Source organism: Microchirus variegatus (genome assembly GCF_963457635.1).
Source record: "Microchirus variegatus genome assembly, chromosome: 16".
Lineage (NCBI taxonomy): Eukaryota > Metazoa > Chordata > Actinopteri > Pleuronectiformes > Soleidae > Microchirus > Microchirus variegatus.
The window spans coordinates 6,900,016-6,918,661 of NC_139817.1; the positions used below are offsets into that span (position 1 = coordinate 6,900,016).

The 18,646-nt window shown below is 39.7% G+C and overlaps 1 protein-coding gene across 1 annotated transcript; it reads right to left on the bottom strand.

Annotated features, from left to right (window-relative positions):
* Positions 1–674: 674 nt before the first annotated feature.
* Positions 675–17,537, bottom strand: hibch (3-hydroxyisobutyryl-CoA hydrolase). Its single transcript, XM_083902552.1, has 14 exons — positions 17,444–17,537; positions 16,811–16,853; positions 16,503–16,634; positions 16,137–16,221; positions 15,939–16,019; positions 15,761–15,813; positions 9,372–9,450; positions 4,965–5,110; positions 4,620–4,706; positions 4,456–4,514; positions 3,833–3,914; positions 3,367–3,486; positions 2,478–2,511; positions 675–2,292 (listed from the first exon to the last, which is right to left on the bottom strand). Exons 1-14 carry the CDS (start codon positions 17,473–17,475, stop codon positions 2,177–2,179), a joined length of 1,149 nt encoding a protein of 382 aa, XP_083758678.1. The 5' UTR covers positions 17,476–17,537; the 3' UTR covers positions 675–2,176.
* Between the last annotated feature and the right edge of the window lie 1,109 nt (positions 17,538–18,646).

Below are 18,646 nucleotides of genomic sequence, written 5' to 3' on the forward strand. Positions count from 1 at the left end.
TCTCTAATGTGTCCAAAAGGATGGATGATGTTGGGACTGTGGTCACATTTGTCCTCAAACCACCTCTTAATGGGGTTTCGACTTAGCGACTTTGAGAGCGTTTCTAAAGGGATAAACACACCATACACACCGAGAACGCCAATAGACCTAATCTCCACTGCAGGACAACCGAGGAAGACACAGGTGCTCTCCGACATCTCAGCGACCCAAACTTCCGCACCAGTGTTTGTTTAAAGTAACTGTCAAAACAGAACACGAGGATGTGCAGGTGCAGCATCCTGTACGAGAGGGAAAAGCCAGGATTAGAAAAGGTCGGCCGCGGCAAACAAATGAGCAGAAGAAAGCGGAACAGGCCAACACCTGTTTGAAGAGCAAACAGCAGCCATAAAACATGGAGGTTTGTCTGCAACGCAGTGAGAATTACACCACGCGAGACTTTGTTCTGAGTGCGTGTGGCAGTTAAATGTGTAAAAAGGAAGCGGAGGTCACCGTGTCTGATCTGAGACTGCACATGGCTCTGCTGGTGCGGCTTATATTCAATTAGTGGAACAACAGCATGGGACTGCGACATGAAAGGGAGACGAGGAAACAGACATGAGATGAAGGACGGCGCCGTACGGAGACGACTCCTCCACAGAGGATTTTAATGACGTTTAAATCACGCATTACAGAATCAAAACACCACCGTTTTTGGCAGGAAGATCAAGTTCAAATCCATATAGACCAAGTACAGACCAGGCAACAGTCAGGTACAAGCAAAGGAGGACACTGTATCGCATAAACAAAGATCCTAATGAGTGACCATATCATAACAGCTACAGAATCCAATGCTTACTTCTCCTGTTTATGTAACATGATTTTATTGCAAAGGGTTCTTCAGAGTAGGACGAGGGACAGTTTATTTAGAAAGGTCTGGAATAATTTCTGCTAAATCTGTTTCCATAGTCACGAAAAGCACACGGCGGCATTTTTAATCTTATTGGCGTTTTTGTCATATTTGTCTCTATAATGCAGCGAAACAACCACGTCAGTGCTTTCAGAACAAAATAGAGACATTAGGTTATGTGTATGAGAACAAGTGGTCTCTACTGAGCTGTGTTACATCAACAAACACCCTCAGGAAATGTAATAAAGCACTCAGTGGTGAGATCACCTCATGCTGATGCAGCGCCGCTGCTGTTGCACCCAGTTACTGCTGCACAGCTGAATGTAGAAAAGACTGTCACACTTCCACACTAAGAGATTTTCACAGTACTACTTAAACTCATCTCCATCGCAGGGCTGTCAAAGTTAACGCCGAAAGCGCAGATAGAGCGCGTAATATGGTGGCAGCTGCCCGGTGACTTCCATTAAGACGCATTAATAGTCTCAATGGACCAGAAGACAAGTTTTCCCTAATTAAAATAATTGTAAATATTTTATCATAATACATTTGTCAGATTATAAATGGTAGATACTTTACAATTATTTTGTCGGATGCCGATGGGGAGCGAGTTCCATATGGACAGTGACTCCAATACCGCGCCAAAATTCAAGAAGTATATTTTCAATGATTCCAATGATTAAATCGATATTTTATTTGCTCCTTAAAGTGTTGTTCGGAAATATTGACACAAATCTAATTCCATAGACCGGAGTGTCTTCATTGTGAAATCACATATGTGTAGCTCTGTGTTTAAAAAGAAAGATACAGATAGTCTGAAACGCTCATGATTATTCATTAATTTAGTCAGTAGAAATTAATCTAGATAATAGGTAATTTTTTTTCTATTTATCTATTAAAAACAGCCCTAATATAGAGAAAACCATTCACCCTCTCACACACTCACATCTGTGGTGAAATTAGAGTTAGTCTAATTAAAGTGTTCAATTAAACTAATCAACAAACTGCATGATTTAAGACTGAGGAACACACACACACACACAAACTCCACACAAAAGGCTAAACCGGGATTTGAACCAGTGAACTTCTTGCTGTGAGGCAACAATGCTAGCCACTGCTCCGCCATGTGAAACTTGCACTATGATATGAATTTGTGACATGAAATCAGATGTTTGACCTTGTGGTTAAATAACAGACCCACCCTCAGTAGCACAGTCCTCTCTGACGACTAAACAGGGTTGCGTTTGCCGGGGGGTTTAGTGGTGAGTGTTTGAAGGTGACACACACACAGCATCAGAGAGTCAGGTCCTTCTCTCCCAGTGAAGCAAAGCACTGCTCCACGCTCTGCTCAGAAACCTCCTCCAGCTTTGACGGCTTCCACTGGGGATTCTGGTCCCGGTCGATCAGCACTGGAGACATGGATTGAAAAAACAACTGATGATGGGACTGAACTTTGAGGTAAAGGCTACTTTTGTTAACCTTATGAAAATGTCCGATAACCATCTCTGTACCGACTACTGATTGTTCTCTATTGTTATCTGTGGAACAGACATATACATAACACTGCATCAATCTGGTTATAATTTTGACTTACCGGCTCTTACACCCTCATAGAAGTCATGACCTCTCTGCAACACAACAACAACCTTGTTAGAGATTTCGCAAAAAAGAATACAATAACAAAAGAGAATGTCATCAGTAGCATGGACAAGGAATTGTAATAAAAACATGGAATAAAAACATGTCACAAAAACAAATTTCAGTCCTAACGTGAGGACTGGTAATTATCCTAATTGGGATCATTGATCATATAAACAATCGCTGCGATCATGAAGTCTTTGCTTGGTTGCCATCATGTGTCTGATCCACAAAAATGTGACGTAATTCCACTTTGTTACTGCTGCAAAAAAAGAATAACAAACAGAGATGAAAACCACAGACTCGAAAGAGGACTGAACACTTGATGCACGTGCACACACCACCACAATTGGATTGCTTCATTTTGTCCACGTAAACTGGATTCATCTTCGGGAATTAAGACATTTACCACATGTAAACATAGCTAGTGTTTCCCAAAAGTTCTATATGGGGACCAATTTTTTTTAAAGATGGCAAATGATCATGATTCAAAATAGCGCAAATCGTACACAAGAGCAAATTTGTGCAAAACGTAGCGACAACGTTGAGGTCAGTTCAAATCTGTACAGTTGTAAATCTCAATGTTCAGATGTAGATGTAGAGTTTTAGCGCGACACATGCCACAACACTTTATCCAATCATTAGCCAGAACTCTGCAAAGAGGGCGGTCCTAAAAGTGAATAAAAAGCCACGTCACTCAGTCGTCGTCGAGTCGAGTTGAAGTCATTGACACCAGCTTTTCTGTTACAGAACAATATCATCAACATGACAAAGAATTGATTTGTAACAGTCTCCACTTCCTGTAGGAAAATGGAGCTAATTTGGAGTGAGTTGGTTGTTTTTACCATGCAGGCCTGACACAGTCGATACTCCATCACCAACACGTCCTGCAGGTTCAGAGAGGCTCCCGCCTGCAGCTGCTTGTAGGTCATCTTCAGGGACGTGGGAGACATTTTGGACAACGTCTGGAGGACGAAACGCAGCGGGGAAGTTTTACATTTATTTAAAAACACTGAAAAGAAAGACACTGTTAATTTGCAAGGAAACTTTGTGTAAATATGAGCAGGGGTGCTGCTTGTGCATTTTTAATACAAAGAGCAGGACAGTGAGTCTGTGGTGTTGGAGCTGTGGGTTTATTATAAATATTTGATGGCGATTTGAGTCGATCATATTTGCCTCCAATTCTCTTCCAAATGGCTTGAACATGTGTTGAGCTTCAGAATTTTACAAACATTTACATTTATTTTTATTTTTTGACTTTTTTACATTTTTATGTCAGATATTCAGATTACGCAGTGAGTCAGAACGTACCTCGGCCTGTTTGTTTGCGAAGTCGGAGCCGTCGGCTTTCAGGTCCTGGATTATTCCTTCCACACTGCTGGAGCTGAACAGCCTTCAGGGAAGAAAACGTCAATGACACAAGTCAGACGGGCTATATTTACCTATTGTAAAAAAAAATAATTATAGAAAATTGCCTAAACTATTACAGTATAGTACAGTATAGTATAGCTCAAGATCAAATATATAGCCTGGAAGCACATCAGACCATTTGAAGTAATTACCAGTTGGAGCACTGTGAGCACAGCTTGCACTTAAATTTACTTTAAAGATGTTCTGCTGTAAAAAAAAATGGCACCAAGGCATCTGAAAAGCAGAATTTTTTAAGTATTTCAGATTCTACACTGTAGCGCCAAAATCTGTAGACTTATCCGTTAGCTTAGCTGTTAGCGCCACCCGATTGTGGCCATGGAGGAGGCATAACAGACGAGCATTTCAATGAGAGTTGAACCATTTTGTCAGCGAGGGTAGAAACTGCATGGTAACTCACTCAATAGATGGTTTAAGATAACAACACACAAGCACGCTGCAATAATTAACAATTTGCAAGACAATCATATCACAATACATCAAAATATCATCCCATCTAAGCCGACCTGTCAATATCAGACATGTGCTTCTCCAGGACAAATGGCTTCTCAGCGTCGAGATCACTCTAAGGAGATAAAACACAATTACTGTCAAAAAACTGATCTCTAAATGTGGATATTTTCAGGTCAACCTTAGCTATAAGGCTTTAAAAAGTAAAGGTTAGTCTTACCTGGTTCTGGTAGGTGTCCAATACTCTGCTGATGTCTTCAGTTGAAGGAGACTTTAAGTCCACCAAGTCCTTCTCCAGGTCTGGGATCTATTTACGCAGGATTGAAGGCATACGATCAACAGTAGCCATAAAAATAGTGTACATAAGTTCATGTTTTTTGATGACTTCAGGAGCATTAATTCTAGATTCTCTGAGGAAAATATCATAAGACACATTTCTTATTTTGTGAAGGAGTTAAACCACCCCATCGCGTCAAGGTCAGCTACAGATTTGACGTGTTCATGCATATTTCTGTGCCTGGCCCTTTAACAGTTTAATTCAGATCCCGCCTCAACTAAACTGTACCTTCTTCGACTCTACAAAGTGCGTGGCAACTCCAGCTCTCTGCACATCGCGTCCCTTGAGGCGGAAGCCGGTCAAAGCCAGGAAAAGACCTAACTTGCCGCGGAGCCTCGGCAGGAAGTGGCCACCTCCGACATCAGGGAAAAGCCCTATTAAAATAAAATAACAAGAAAAGTTAGTTATTTCAACACAAAGTGTCCCCAGTGGATCCTGTCAAAAAGTCACAAGGAACTAGGCTGGTTAATTCATCAATAACAATGACTATAATATTGTTCAACAGCGATATAACAAAGGATCGATTATTTTTTATAAATGTTTTACCTCAGATGAGTGAAATGTGTCTCTGTTTTGTTTAATTGATACTGAGGGATATTAAGTTTTCGTCACGATAAACTGTGAAGTGAAGCTCAAATTGTAGAGAACGAGCAGCTGAAATGCCTTTTCACTAACATATTAGATAACAATTTGCAGGAAGTTCACTTTCCTGTGTGTAAAGAAGGGTTAAAGCTGATAAAACACTATTAATTATCATCATGAAACACCTCAACGTACTCGGTTCGTAAGTATGAGCAATAATATTTCCATTTAATTCCAGTGTTTCTGACAGGAAATGAGATTCCACTGGCTTTTCTGGCAGCTTTGGAGGCATGACATGAGGTGGAGTGAATGATAGAGGGAGAGGGAGGGATTAGATGAGTTGACCTGATTTAAGGCTGAAAATGAAATATCCTAAAAGTGTCAGATTAAGGCTGTTATTCAGAATGCTCATGGGGGGGTTCGGACTGGGTTCAATCTGGTAATCCAGCCACCGAAAAGTGTAAATAATGTGGGAGAACACGAGTGAGTGTGTGTTTGTGTGCGTGTAGTGACGACTACTTTAATTATGTTCTGATAATAATTTGGTCAGCCCACCCCCCACACACACATCAATGGCCATGTCGTTAGAGCTGAATTATGTCATGTTGCTGGATGTGGTGGGGGAGGATGTGGAAGACGGACATTAATAAATGATGGCAGGGCCCCCCGCTGAGGGGAGGTGGAAGTGGAACCACTGATATAATGATCAAATTCAGGAAAAGAATAAAGGATGACACTCATCACATGACATTCACTGACATTGGAAGAAATAGCCTCCTGGGACACTGCCATCACAAGACAGATTACACAGTCGCTCTGACATCTGATTATCAACCGGTTTGGTCTCACCACTTCATCAGTGACTCTAAGGGAATGTTGGTACCAAATCTGAAAGGATTTTCTGGAAGGGGAGGGTAAAAAGGGGTTGTATAAGGTCAAAGTGACCTTGACCGCAAAAATTGAATCAGTTCATTCTTTAGTTTGATGCAATTTCCTCCTGAAATAGTGTGCGCAGAATAGAAGAATGGAATGGTACAACCTGAAAGCAGTCAGACTGTCAGCAGGTGCAGAAGCAGAGAAAAGTACAAGGCTTTAATATGTATTTATCACAGTGTTTCTTATGATTGTTCAATCTTAACGCTGCACTTTGTGACCGTCTTGAAAAGGAACAATATACACTACCGTTCAAAAGTTTGGGGTCACTTAGAAATTATTTTTTTTTGAAGGAAAAACACTTTTTTTTTCAATGAATACAACATTTAAAGAATCAGAAATACACTCCATACATTGTTAATGTGGTAAACGACTATTCTAGGCTATTGGTTAGAATAGCCTCCAGACGTCAGGTCGTCACTCACATCTGTGCATGATGAGACTCCACATCGAGCCACAGCATCGTGAATAAAGGAGGAGGACGTGCACTTGAACGACTTGCTCCTCCGGTGATGTTCTGGCTTGACGACGTCATTATTATTAACCTCTTTTTTTCCTCCTTTCCTTTTCTTAATTATGCAAATGTGGACGGATGTTGTTGTTGCTCTTGTGTAAAATTAGGGCACAGCTGCACACTTAAGACTTGCGCTGCAACCACAACTCACTTCTCTAATGTCTGTATCTGCATTAGATAGATTAGTTACCCCTAACTTTAACCGTGTGGAAAAAGTGGAAGTGCTTTCTTATTTATATTTTACTTTGCATCTTAAATTTCACTTCATTGTTAACTACATTTGAGTTTGAGACTCCTGTTACAGATTAGCGCTGAAACAAATCGATTATTAATCGACAAATGCGGTCATTTTACCTGTGTTCAAGTAAAATCTCCTCAACTGTTTAATATTTTAGTCGTCTCTCCGTCGCTGAGTATAAAGTATGAAACTAACTGTGGGGAAAACAGCTGTCTGCAAATGTCAGACCTACACAGCTGTGTTTCTACCCGCTTTAAGGTGTTTTTGTTGCTTCTAAATTGAATCAGTTCATCACAGATTCCACCAAACGTCCACATAATCAGCCAGAAATGGCTTCAATTAGGGAGAAACAACCCTACAGACAAATGAAAGGAGATGTAATCCTCGACTGCAACCTATTACGAAGAACACATGCACCCCGAGTACTGAGAAACAGGAGGTCCACTAAGTCCAAACACGCAGAGAATTTCACTGTGCTCCACACTATTTCAGGACTGGAATGGGACTCTGTGTTCATTTCAAATATTTTCAGGATAATTTTAGCGTTTAGAAAATTTACCCTGTGTAATATTGACCTACTTCACAGGGCTTACAGGCACACCCCGACACATAAATACTGTACAGCAGTGAGTCTTCAGTCCCTGCAACTCAATTATAATCCCATTTCCTCCCACTCTTCAGTTTGGCCTTGCTTTCGAGAGAATCCGAACAAAAACTATCAAACCACATCAACGAGAAACCTCGTCCTTTTCCTCCGTTCCAGTCATTTCCTGTTCACTGGCGAGGATAATCTTTATCCTCAGCCTGCACCAAATACCACAGCACAGCACAATACATCAGAAGAAATGTTATTAAGGCATGACGGCCGAGACAAAATACGCTTAATGTTTGTGTGACCTCTTCACGACCTTTTCTGGTATAAACACTTGATCTTGAAAAGGACGAGAAGTCCTCAGACGGATCAAAGTGTGCACTTAATGAAGCAAACCCTCATTTCTGAGGTCCTGGTTAAGGTTAGGACTAAGATGTGGAATGTGGCTCTGCTAAGTGTAAATTCAAGGGATTCCCGAAAACCCGATGTCCATCAATAAGACATCTGGGTTCCAGTGCCTATACAGACTAGTTCATGTCACACATGTCAGCTGCAATTAGTTAGTTAGTTTAGAGATTTGTCACTAATCTCCTCAGCGCCTCAGAAGACCCATCTGTCCACGGGAGTCAATTAGCTAAAAAGCAGATTAAGCCATTTAACCCGAGGAGCATTGTGTATGACAATAAAACCACAAAAACAAGTTCGTAGTGATTCTCTGAGACATTTAGGTAAAGTATGACATTTTTGTCAAATTTTGGACAATATTTAAAAAAAAATGTTGTTAAATTTCGTTGTTTTTTTTTGGACGGCAGAATATAGTGTGACTTTGTGAAATTTTGGACAATTTTCTTTTTTTTGTGAAATTTTGGACAATTTTTTTTTACTTTTGTCAAATTTGGACAAATTAGATTTGTTTTACTTTTGTCAAATTTTGGACATTTTAATTTCCCTTTTCTGTCCAGGTAGTTTTTTTAGTACCTGCTCTAGTGAGGTGAGGCTATACAATGCGTGACGTTGCCAGACTCAGGAAGTGCCATCACAGGAAGAGACTTCCACACAAGAATCAAGCCGAACAATGCCGAACTGTAGATAAGTGAAAAAGACTTAACAATCCTAAAAACGAGGGTTAATCGCCAACAACTACCAGGGAAATGTCTAAAATCGTAATATTTAATAAGAGTAGTCTGGCGTATTTAGCGACAGCACAAACCCTGCTGCTGTATTTCAGTCCAGTGACTGGGTCATGAAGGAAGTACTGAACAAAGAGTTTTTATTAACTGATTCTGATGATTTAGTTCCACCGAAAACAACTGCTAAGTCACTAGTCACGCTTTTGAGTCAAGGCGATCTGGTACTATAGTGGAAAAAAAGGGCCATAAAAGGTTGTTTCTCTCTGTATGTTGGCCCTGTGATGGACTGGCAAACTGCCTCCAGCTCCCTCTGCGCCCCCCAAGAGGATAAAGCAGTTGAAAATGAATGAATGCCTGAATTTGACACGGATTCAACAATCTCACAGCAGCTTTACCACACTGGACATTTTAGCTTAGTTAATCCCTGTCATATATTACCAGGGTCAGTGTGATTGGTTTTCTCTCTCATCATGTAATGTAATGCACCGAACACAACTCCACATTCAGACAGACCCCGTGTCTATGAATACATATGAATTTGATCCAGCTGGGTCGGCAATAAAACTCACTTCAGATTCATTATTAATGAGCGAGATACCCACTCACAGTGGTGGAAGACGGCAGAGTCAGTGCAGACAAGTCTCACCTATGGCAGTCTCCGGCATCGCAAACAGCGTCTTCTCAGTGGCCACTCGAAAGCGTCCGTGGACAGACAGACCGACACCCTGCAGGTGGAGGAGAACACGTGGGTTAGGAGAGCGAAATCACTAAACTTAATCGTTTGGGTCCATAAAATGTCAGAAAACGCTAAAAAGTCTTGTTTTGTCCACAAACCAAAATGATTCAGTTTTAATGATTTCTTTGTTCTTCTGACATGAAAAATGCTGACTGAAAAGAAAAAAAAGTAAACCAGGCCAACCCTGCATTAGTGTGTGTGTGTGAGATTAATGTGTGTGAGGGAGTCCCACCGGGGAAAGAGGTGAAGGATAATGAGCAACACTGGACAGTTCCAGTACAGTAAAAAATGTTTTTATGCGTGTGTTACCATGGCAACAACATTCCCTTGTATATATTATGGCCTTGCATCACAAAAAAAAAAAAAAAATCAAATCATGTCAGTGAATCCATTGAGTGTTTCGGGAAAAACAGCGAACGCAGAGGTGAGAGTTTTTACTTTTTTAACAGCAGCTACAGAAATAGCGGGACTTCCCATATACAGTGTGACAAAATGGTCGTAAAATCTATTGAAAAGAATATTCTGGTGGCTCTAATGGGATTTACCGAATGCGTGTGTACAAAGTCAAATCAAGGGCAAAGTGCAAAACCATTGCAAATCACATAAAGGACAATCTCCCATTCTCAAATCTGAGCAGTTTATATTTCTCCAGTATCCAACAGAGATGAACATTGTGTGGTACTGTATTGTTTTGTAGTTTAGAATAGAGCTTTAATGATTTCTTTGTTATGTGAAAGTAGTTGACGATCTAGTTTAGAATAAATCTGACAAAATGCAGGAAAGACTAATAAAAAACAATCAGTTAAAATGCATCAATGCGGTCATTAAAATACTCAAAATGGCTTCCGTTTGCTCTGAAGATAAAAATATATATATATATATTCTGAGCTCTGACTGGAGGGGGATGTGATTCAGCGGCAGAGAGCGAGAGAGTCATCACATTACTCCGCTGACCTTCAGTACTCTGATGATTTCTTATTAATTAAAAACATTGTTCAGCCACACACAGAGGAATACAGGCTTGCTGTAATTGGATGCCAGTCCCTGTACAGTACAGTACAGCGGCAGGGTCATTTACTGGTGAGGTCATCACCTGGAGGTGATTGATGACAGAGGAAGGTCAGCAGGTTAACCTCGAGGGCTTCACACCGATTCATTTCTCTTAATTAATTCTTATTTCTTTGCTCTGTGACATCGACGAGTCATAAATCATCATAAACGATGCTGAACTCTCTCCATTTCCTCCTTTGTGTTCAGCTGTACATCTACAGTTTAGTATACGTTTTATTTGTTATAATGTTAAGTTTATATATCTATATATACATACACATATATGTGTATACACACATACATATATATACACATACATATTACACATATATGTATGTATATATACACATACACATGTGCATATATACGTACATATATACACACACACACACACGTACATATACACACAAATGTACACATATGTACACATATGTAAACATATATGCACACATATACATATATGCACACATATACATATATGCACACATATACATATATGCACACATATACATATATGCACATATACACATATGCACATATACACATATGCACATATACACATATGCACATATACACATATGCACATATACACATATGCACATATACACACATATATACACACATACAGTATATATATATATATATATATATATATATATATATACATACACCGTACATACAGATTAATCTGTGTATCATTATAACATTCTCAATTTAAACCATCAACATCTCAACAATCAGCTATGGACTATTAACTGTGAAGTTTTTACCTGGCTTTTACCTGGTTAAATAATGGATATATCATTTCCTGTCAAGTGTAGGTTAAGTCCTGAACGATATGGTTGATACGTTAAAGTTAGAAGTAGACGTGGATTTCCCCTTCAGAAAATCCTGACTTTAAACAGGCTGCAGGCTCATAATACACTTCTCCGTATGCAAAGATAACAAGATGCGATAACGACACTCGGTGACTGTGACTACACTCAACGAGCCGTCATCACCTCGCTCTCTCTCCGTGAACGGCACAGATCCAAGCATCTGCCTCCAGACTGTGTGTGACAAAACCAAACACAGAGGTTTTAATAAAAATATCTGACAAACGGAAGACACGCGGAACCATGCCAACAACACGCTGAGACCGAGACAAGGCGAGGACATGAGACGCGTGACGCCTGCACTTTGTCAACACTGTGTCGACACTTGGCATCAGCATCCCCCGCACCAGTGACCCGTCACCACAAAAGAGCCCATTAAATGTTTGATATTCACATAAGTTTCACACTTAAGACGGATAAATATGTCTTAAAGTACAATGATAATAAGCATAACTTGCTGCGTCCTAAATCAGCTGCTTAACAGGCCCTTCTTCTAACTTTTATTATAGACTGAAATCCATTGAGCTGCATCACAGAGACACTGACCAGAGCCACCGTTAATGTTACAATAAAAATTGAATCCCCTTTTTGAATGATTTTATAATTTAGTTTCATTGATTTTGCAGTGTTTTCTTCATCGAAGTCATGTTCAGACTACCACTTGAAAAAAAAAAACATGCAGCGTTCCCTCTCGTCTTTATCTATTAATAGACACCAAGTGAGTCACGTAGACAGAAGAGGACTCGGAATAGAGGATAAATTACAAACTCAGAGAACACAAAGAGCGGGTTATGTCCGCTTAAAGTGTGGATGTAACGCCACTTGGAAACAAAGAAAGACGGGATTAAGAAAGCACACATCCATCGTCGGATGCACTCGAGAGACATGAGGCAGCATATTCTCAGTCTCGCATTACCAGAGTTTTCACCATAAAAGTAGTGGAACGTTGTTGCGTCCTGGCGTGGAAGCAGCAAGGCACCATATAAGAGCATGTCCGTGAAGAGCCTGCTGCTGTAAACAATGGAAATGTCTCAAGTGGAGCCTGTTTATAACTACAAAGACAATTCATTACGTCCCCATAGTTTACGATAAGATGAAGTATGGTTGCACTAAAGTGACTCATTAGGATATTTGGCTTGTAAATAGAGATTAAAGAGTGAAGAGTTGAGGTGAAATCCATTAGATTGATGTAGATGTTCTGCAGTAGAGCTTCCATCCATCCATTCAAATGCCACACAGGCTGAATTTTAGATTATATGCAACCATCAATGGTTTTCCAAATGAATGACTTCCTCCTTGTGTGAGGTTCTTTTCAAAAAGGTCCAGATTAGGGCTGCAACTAACGATTATTTACACAATCCCTTAATCTGTCAATTATTACCTTGATTAATTAAGCACTTTTAAACAGTATTTTGTATTTTAAACGGATTAATCTGTGATCAAAATAGCAGTTTAAGCGGTTAATTTACTACTCCTTATTGGAATAGTTTTTACCATTAATGAATTTACTTAAACTGCAACTAATGATCATTTTCAGATTTTATTAATCTGTTGAGTAGATTGTCGATAAACTGATCAGCTGTTTGTTCCGTGAAAACGCAGAGAATGGTGAAAAATGTTGGGTCGGTGTGTCCCAAAACCTCAAAATGACAACGTCCTTAAACGACATCAGCAAAAAAAAAAGCGGAGGAAGACATGACAGCGTGGATTAACAACTCTTCAGCGGTCACAGACCTTAATTCTAGGGATTTTAAGCGACGAACAATGTGTGCGAGATCAAATCCCCCTGTGACGTAAGAGAGAGTCAAACACACGCTGTACGAGTCCGACCGTCTTTGACCTGCTCGTGTTGTTATCTTTAAGAGTTCGATGTGGGATAGTTCGCTGCAGATCTGGCAACAGAGGCCTCTCTCTGCACTTTTCCATATATAGAGCTGGCCTCACACTAAACACACTAAACGGTGATCTGCCCGAGAATGGCCTGTGTCAACATTAGCGTTCGACGTCATGAATACGAGGAAAAAGAAGAGCATACAATGTAAAGCGAGTTTGTTAAACACAAACAAACTAATCACAGCTTGCAGTGTTTCCAGCGTGATGATGAACAGGAGGTGAACCATGGTGCAGAATGCCATCAGAACAACCTCCCCTCAGCTATACTGCTTTTTATTTATAGCTCGGTTGAGCGGGGACGCCGCTATTAACAAGCACAGAAGGTATTTATATTCATTTTTCAGTTCATTGTTGAGAAATCCTCCTTCAGGGAATCTCCCAGGGTACAATATTAAAAACACTTAACACACGTTGTCCCTGTTGGCTCGTGTTTTTGCCGACGTTCTGTCTAATGCTGTCATTAATGTGTTTAGGGGAGGGGGAAGGTGGGGGCAGGGCAAATATTCAGCTTAACCTCACAAGCAGAGGTTACAAGCCTCTGGCTCTTGATTGGACAAAATGTTGTGAAATACAAGAGAAGATTATGCTCGATTTCCTGAAAAAGACAGTCAGTTGGTCATGTTTTCAGTCCAGGAAGTGGTAAACGCATCACACTTCAAAGTTTATCCCCTTAAAGCAGAGGTCTTAAACTCATGGACCTTTTTAACAAATATTGTGATTCATATCATTATCTATCAAAACAAACTTTTATTTCGAAATTTTGTCAAATATTGTCCCCACACAGCTAGCCCCTCTTTCTAGTCTTGAAGCTCATGCAGCCTTCCAGGTCATTTGAGTTTGAGACCCCAACCACCCCCCCCCCCCCCCCCACCATCTTAAAGCTCTAGTGCGTAATTTTAAATATAAACAAACATCTGTGACATTCAAACCACAAATGACTTCACAGCATGCAGATTAAGCCCGTCAGATCAACCCGACTCGACTGTGTTCCTCTTTATAGCCTTGTCCGTGGTGACACGACTGATGAAGGGAAGGCTGACGCATAACAACCGTGCAAGTAAAGCGAGACATCAGAAAAAATTCAAGTTAAGGTTGTAGCTAAGCTGAAATATGGACCTAGAGATGGGTGATGTGTGGTCCAAATGAAATCAAACATCTGATCATGGATATTAGATTAGATTCCAAAGATGTGCAACAAAACCTCTGAAAGCTGCACTCGCCAAAAAATGTTAACAATGGATGTTATGACAGAAGTCTTTCAGTTCATTGCTTTGCATTTCAAAGCTTGCAACTTCACTGTTTAATCCCATTTCCACCCCTCCCATCCACATCACTGCCAGATACAGGCAGCTGTTATCAGTCAAAAAAAAAAAAACCTGCCCAGCAGCAGACGGCAAACAGATAAAGTTAGCAAAGCAGCTGGTGAACACAGCGCAGCGTTTAACAGCTAAAGAGCCTGATATTTATTTATAAGTGGTGAAGAGCTAATGATATAAGAGAGAAATTAGATTTTTATCAACAGGTTGCTCTCCTAATCTCCTAATCTCCTAATCTCAATAAGTCAATTATTAATACATTAAAAAAATTATATATAACATTGTATTGCAAATGAAGAAAATTGTCTTTCAATAATCCAACATAATTTAACCAAACAAGCGTTAAGTATAAAGAGCAGCAGTCAAAAATGAATACTACAGCTCAAGATGTAAAAATGTAGTCAAAATAATCCTTAATCCAAGGTGTTTGGTCCAGAAAATTACAATGGTGACAATGGTGACAATGGTGAAATACAGCTATCAGTCTATCAACTCAAATGTTAACAAACTTTAGGGTGGAAAAAAACAACCCAGAAAACACTTTAAAGAAGCTTCTTTTTTTTAATTTAAAATAAACCTAATCAATATGATTGATCAAAACATATTAAATTTGACTAAAATTCATTTAGTAATCCATTAATAATCAAACATTCTGCAGGCCTGCTTCAGATTTCAAAAGAATGAGTGTCACAGAAGGACTTGTTAGTCCCTCACACGTGATACTGACATACACACACACACACAATGAGTAATGACCCACTAGTGACTGGTGGCTGTGTGCAAAAAATCACAGTCAAGGTCACAACAGAACAGAAGAGTCAAAAACAAGACATTCTGTTGTTTTAAATTCATGCGAGAGCTTCCAAAACTGAGCTCGTGTAGGAAGCCTCAGTCTGAATTACAACTCATCGCACATACTGTTGGAGCAACTTTGCTTTGTCACGGTTTATGCCCTCCAATCAGAGGCCACCTTGCCACTGGCACATAACAATGGAAGTTGGCTCAATACTGACACCTTGTGAGGAAATTTGATATCACAGCTCATTCAAAAAACAACAACACTTGACACAAAAACAAATATCTAGGCAATCGAAACATTGATACACAACAAAGAAAGATTTAACTAACCATATAATATTTATACATTTAAAATAATTTAACTTACCCCTCCCATCGTTATTCCATCAATAAGGGCGATGTACGGCTTCCTGTATGATCCTTGAAATGCATAAAACACGTTAGCTGTTAATGCAGAGATCTGAATGACTAGTAATGTCTGATATATTTAAGAACATGAGAAGGAAATTAAATTAATTAAAAAATTCTGAAATCACTGAGCATACCAATAGCGTTGTTGAGAATGTATTCTTCACGGAAAAAGTCCTGTGCCAGAGAGTCCCCGGCTTTCCCTGCTTCTGTGACCGCTGATGCAGAAAAAAAACAATGATTAATGACGATAACTATTCATTTCTTTGGGAAATTATCCTCACAAATACCTGAATCAGCTTACTGTTGATCAGATCTGCAAAACTACCGCTCACCTCTGATGTCTCCACCGGCACAGAAGGCTTTCACGCCTGCTCCTTTGATTAGAACAATGTCGGTATCGTTGTCATTTTCCCATTTCTAGAATCACACAAAAAATGCAGTAGTAACATTAACAGGAAATCATGTATAAGTTTCTAAAAGGTATATCCTATGTGGAGTAAAAAAGGTAAATGAGCAAATCGCTCAAACTCTCACACCTTGACTGTGTCAAAGTAAGTGTCAAGTCAAAAGTCAAGCCATTTACAATCACTATCACACTGCTGGAGCAAAGCTGTAGACGTGACACACTCCTGAGTCCTTGACATTTGCCCCAGTTGAAGTTAACATTAACCACACTTTTTTTTTTTTAAAACACAAACCTTCAGCTGAGGGTAGATTTGACGGACCATGGTCAGGTTGAGGGCGTTCAGGGCTTTGGGTCGGTTCAGAGTGATCACACCCGCTCTGGCCACTTTCTCCAGGAGAACCTCTGGTTCCGCTTGACTCGACATCTGACGTAAAGCAGAGGCAACAGGCAAACTCTGAAGACAACTCGATTTCATCATCGCGTTAACAGATGTGGCTCGACGTATAAATGTGCTTGATTTTGGAGCAGGGTAGCATCTACAACATGCAGGGCAGGGGTGCCTGAGGACCACGATTGGCATCATGGGGGTTGAGTGCTCACCATGTGTCCCTGGATTCGCTGCAGTCTGCAGAGGGACCTCAGTCTGGAGGAGACAACCATACAGGTTAAAAAAGAGGCGAAAATATTAATATTTCAAATTCACCTCATCGCTATGACACAGACTCACTCTGGCTGCCTGTTTCAGCATATTTTCAAGATAACATAATCCAATTAATTAATCAACGAATCGGTCGATTATTTCCTCGATTAATCGAGTACTTGTTTGGTCGATAAAATGTCAGAAAATGTTTCTCAAACCTGGAAATAATGACGTCTCATTTTGTCCAAAATCTAAAATGATTGCTTTAATGATTTCTTAGTTGTATGGAGCAAATAAACCAGTAAATATTCACATGAAAGACACAAGAGACATCAGAGAACTTGTTTTAATTAATTAAAGAAGAAAAAAACACTGAACACAAAACATTAAAATTCTTCAGTCTGAGTGACCGTCTGTGAAACAAGTAAATGCAAATTATTGGATAGTGATATTAAAATGTACAGAAGGTTTATGACACACTTGCACTTGACCATGTTATAACATATCCTTGAAACTGGGAAACTCTGACCCACTGTACGTCCACACAAGACGAATGAAAATGAACAGAGTAAAGTCACAAACTTAGGACTTACCTGTATATGGAGGTTAAAGTCGTTAAAGACATTACTGTCTCTGTCTCTAACGTCGTGTCCTGACAGGCTACAAAAAAACACACATACGGCTTGTTTTCAAGTTTGTGCCTTTACTTCCTGGATGTTGTGACGAGAACATTCTGATTGGTCGGGGGTTGATGACGTCGCAGCGGCCTGGGACAGTGTGTTTGTACCACAGTGCCGCCTACTGTTGGGAGGAGGCACTGTTTTACATATCAAGGCAGTTTTCTGTGGGTTTTATGAATTTCTTCCATTTCAACAGTTTTATTATAGTTCTAATGGTGTTTGACGATGATCGAAAATACATATATATATATTTGTGTGTGTGGGTGTATATATATATATATATATACACTTTTGACCTGTGTTTATCCTATTTCAAAGAGAAGCACATGCTAGTATTGTGCACATTTTTTGATTTCATGCACTTTGAGTTGCACCTGAGATGACAAACACATTTATTTTTAATTTAAAATAGTTGCAGCTAATACTGTGCACATTTTTTCACACTTTGAGGCGTGCAAAGGACAGTTTGTTTACTTTTTTAATGAATTTATTGATGTCTTTTGACAGATTGTAAAGTTGATACCAAGTAGTTTACAGCAGCAAACAAAAGCCCCACACATTAGTAGCCGTATTATGTATTGTATATATTTATTTAAGTAATTTAAACGTCCCATTTAGCTCTGTTTTGGTCTCCACCACCTCCTTTATCTTTGGTTTCTGAGTCTTCAAAAACACTGAGATTCAACCAAAACAGCAAAATTGTTTTGATTTGTTACTTAGCAACCGATTAAATTAAATTAATATATGGCTATTTTTTACTGACAACATCTTCTACCTCTTCCACCTTTTTTTTTATCTAAATAAATATCAAGAACAAGACACGGGCGTCCTCATACAGGCCTGTGGGCTTGTTTCGGTGAAAGTCTGCATATCAGCATCATGTGTTTGATTGCACAGCGTTATCTAAATGAGACGCGGGTGATTGCACTGGCAGTTTCAGGGCGTAATGACCGAGGTGAGGCTCAGTCAAGCCTCCCTGGACAAATAGAGTCCACTTATTATAGGCGAGAGAGGACGGAAAGAAAGGAAGAAACAAACAGGGAGACATAACTAAACAGAAAGGCAGGACACTGCAGAGTTAAATGTTGAGTATTTATCACACAAAGTCATCGGTTT

Coding starts and splice junctions, on each gene's coding strand:
- hibch (XM_083902552.1), bottom strand. CDS start 17,475: ATGTCTTTAACGACTTTAACCTCCATATACAG. Junction 3,915..4,455: donor CACATGTCTGATATTGACAG/GTCGGCTTAGAT, acceptor TCTTCCCTGAAG/GCTGTTCAGCTCCAGCAGTG. Junction 3,487..3,832: donor TCGCAAACAAACAGGCCGAG/GTACGTTCTGAC, acceptor TTCGTCCTCCAG/ACGTTGTCCAAAATGTCTCC.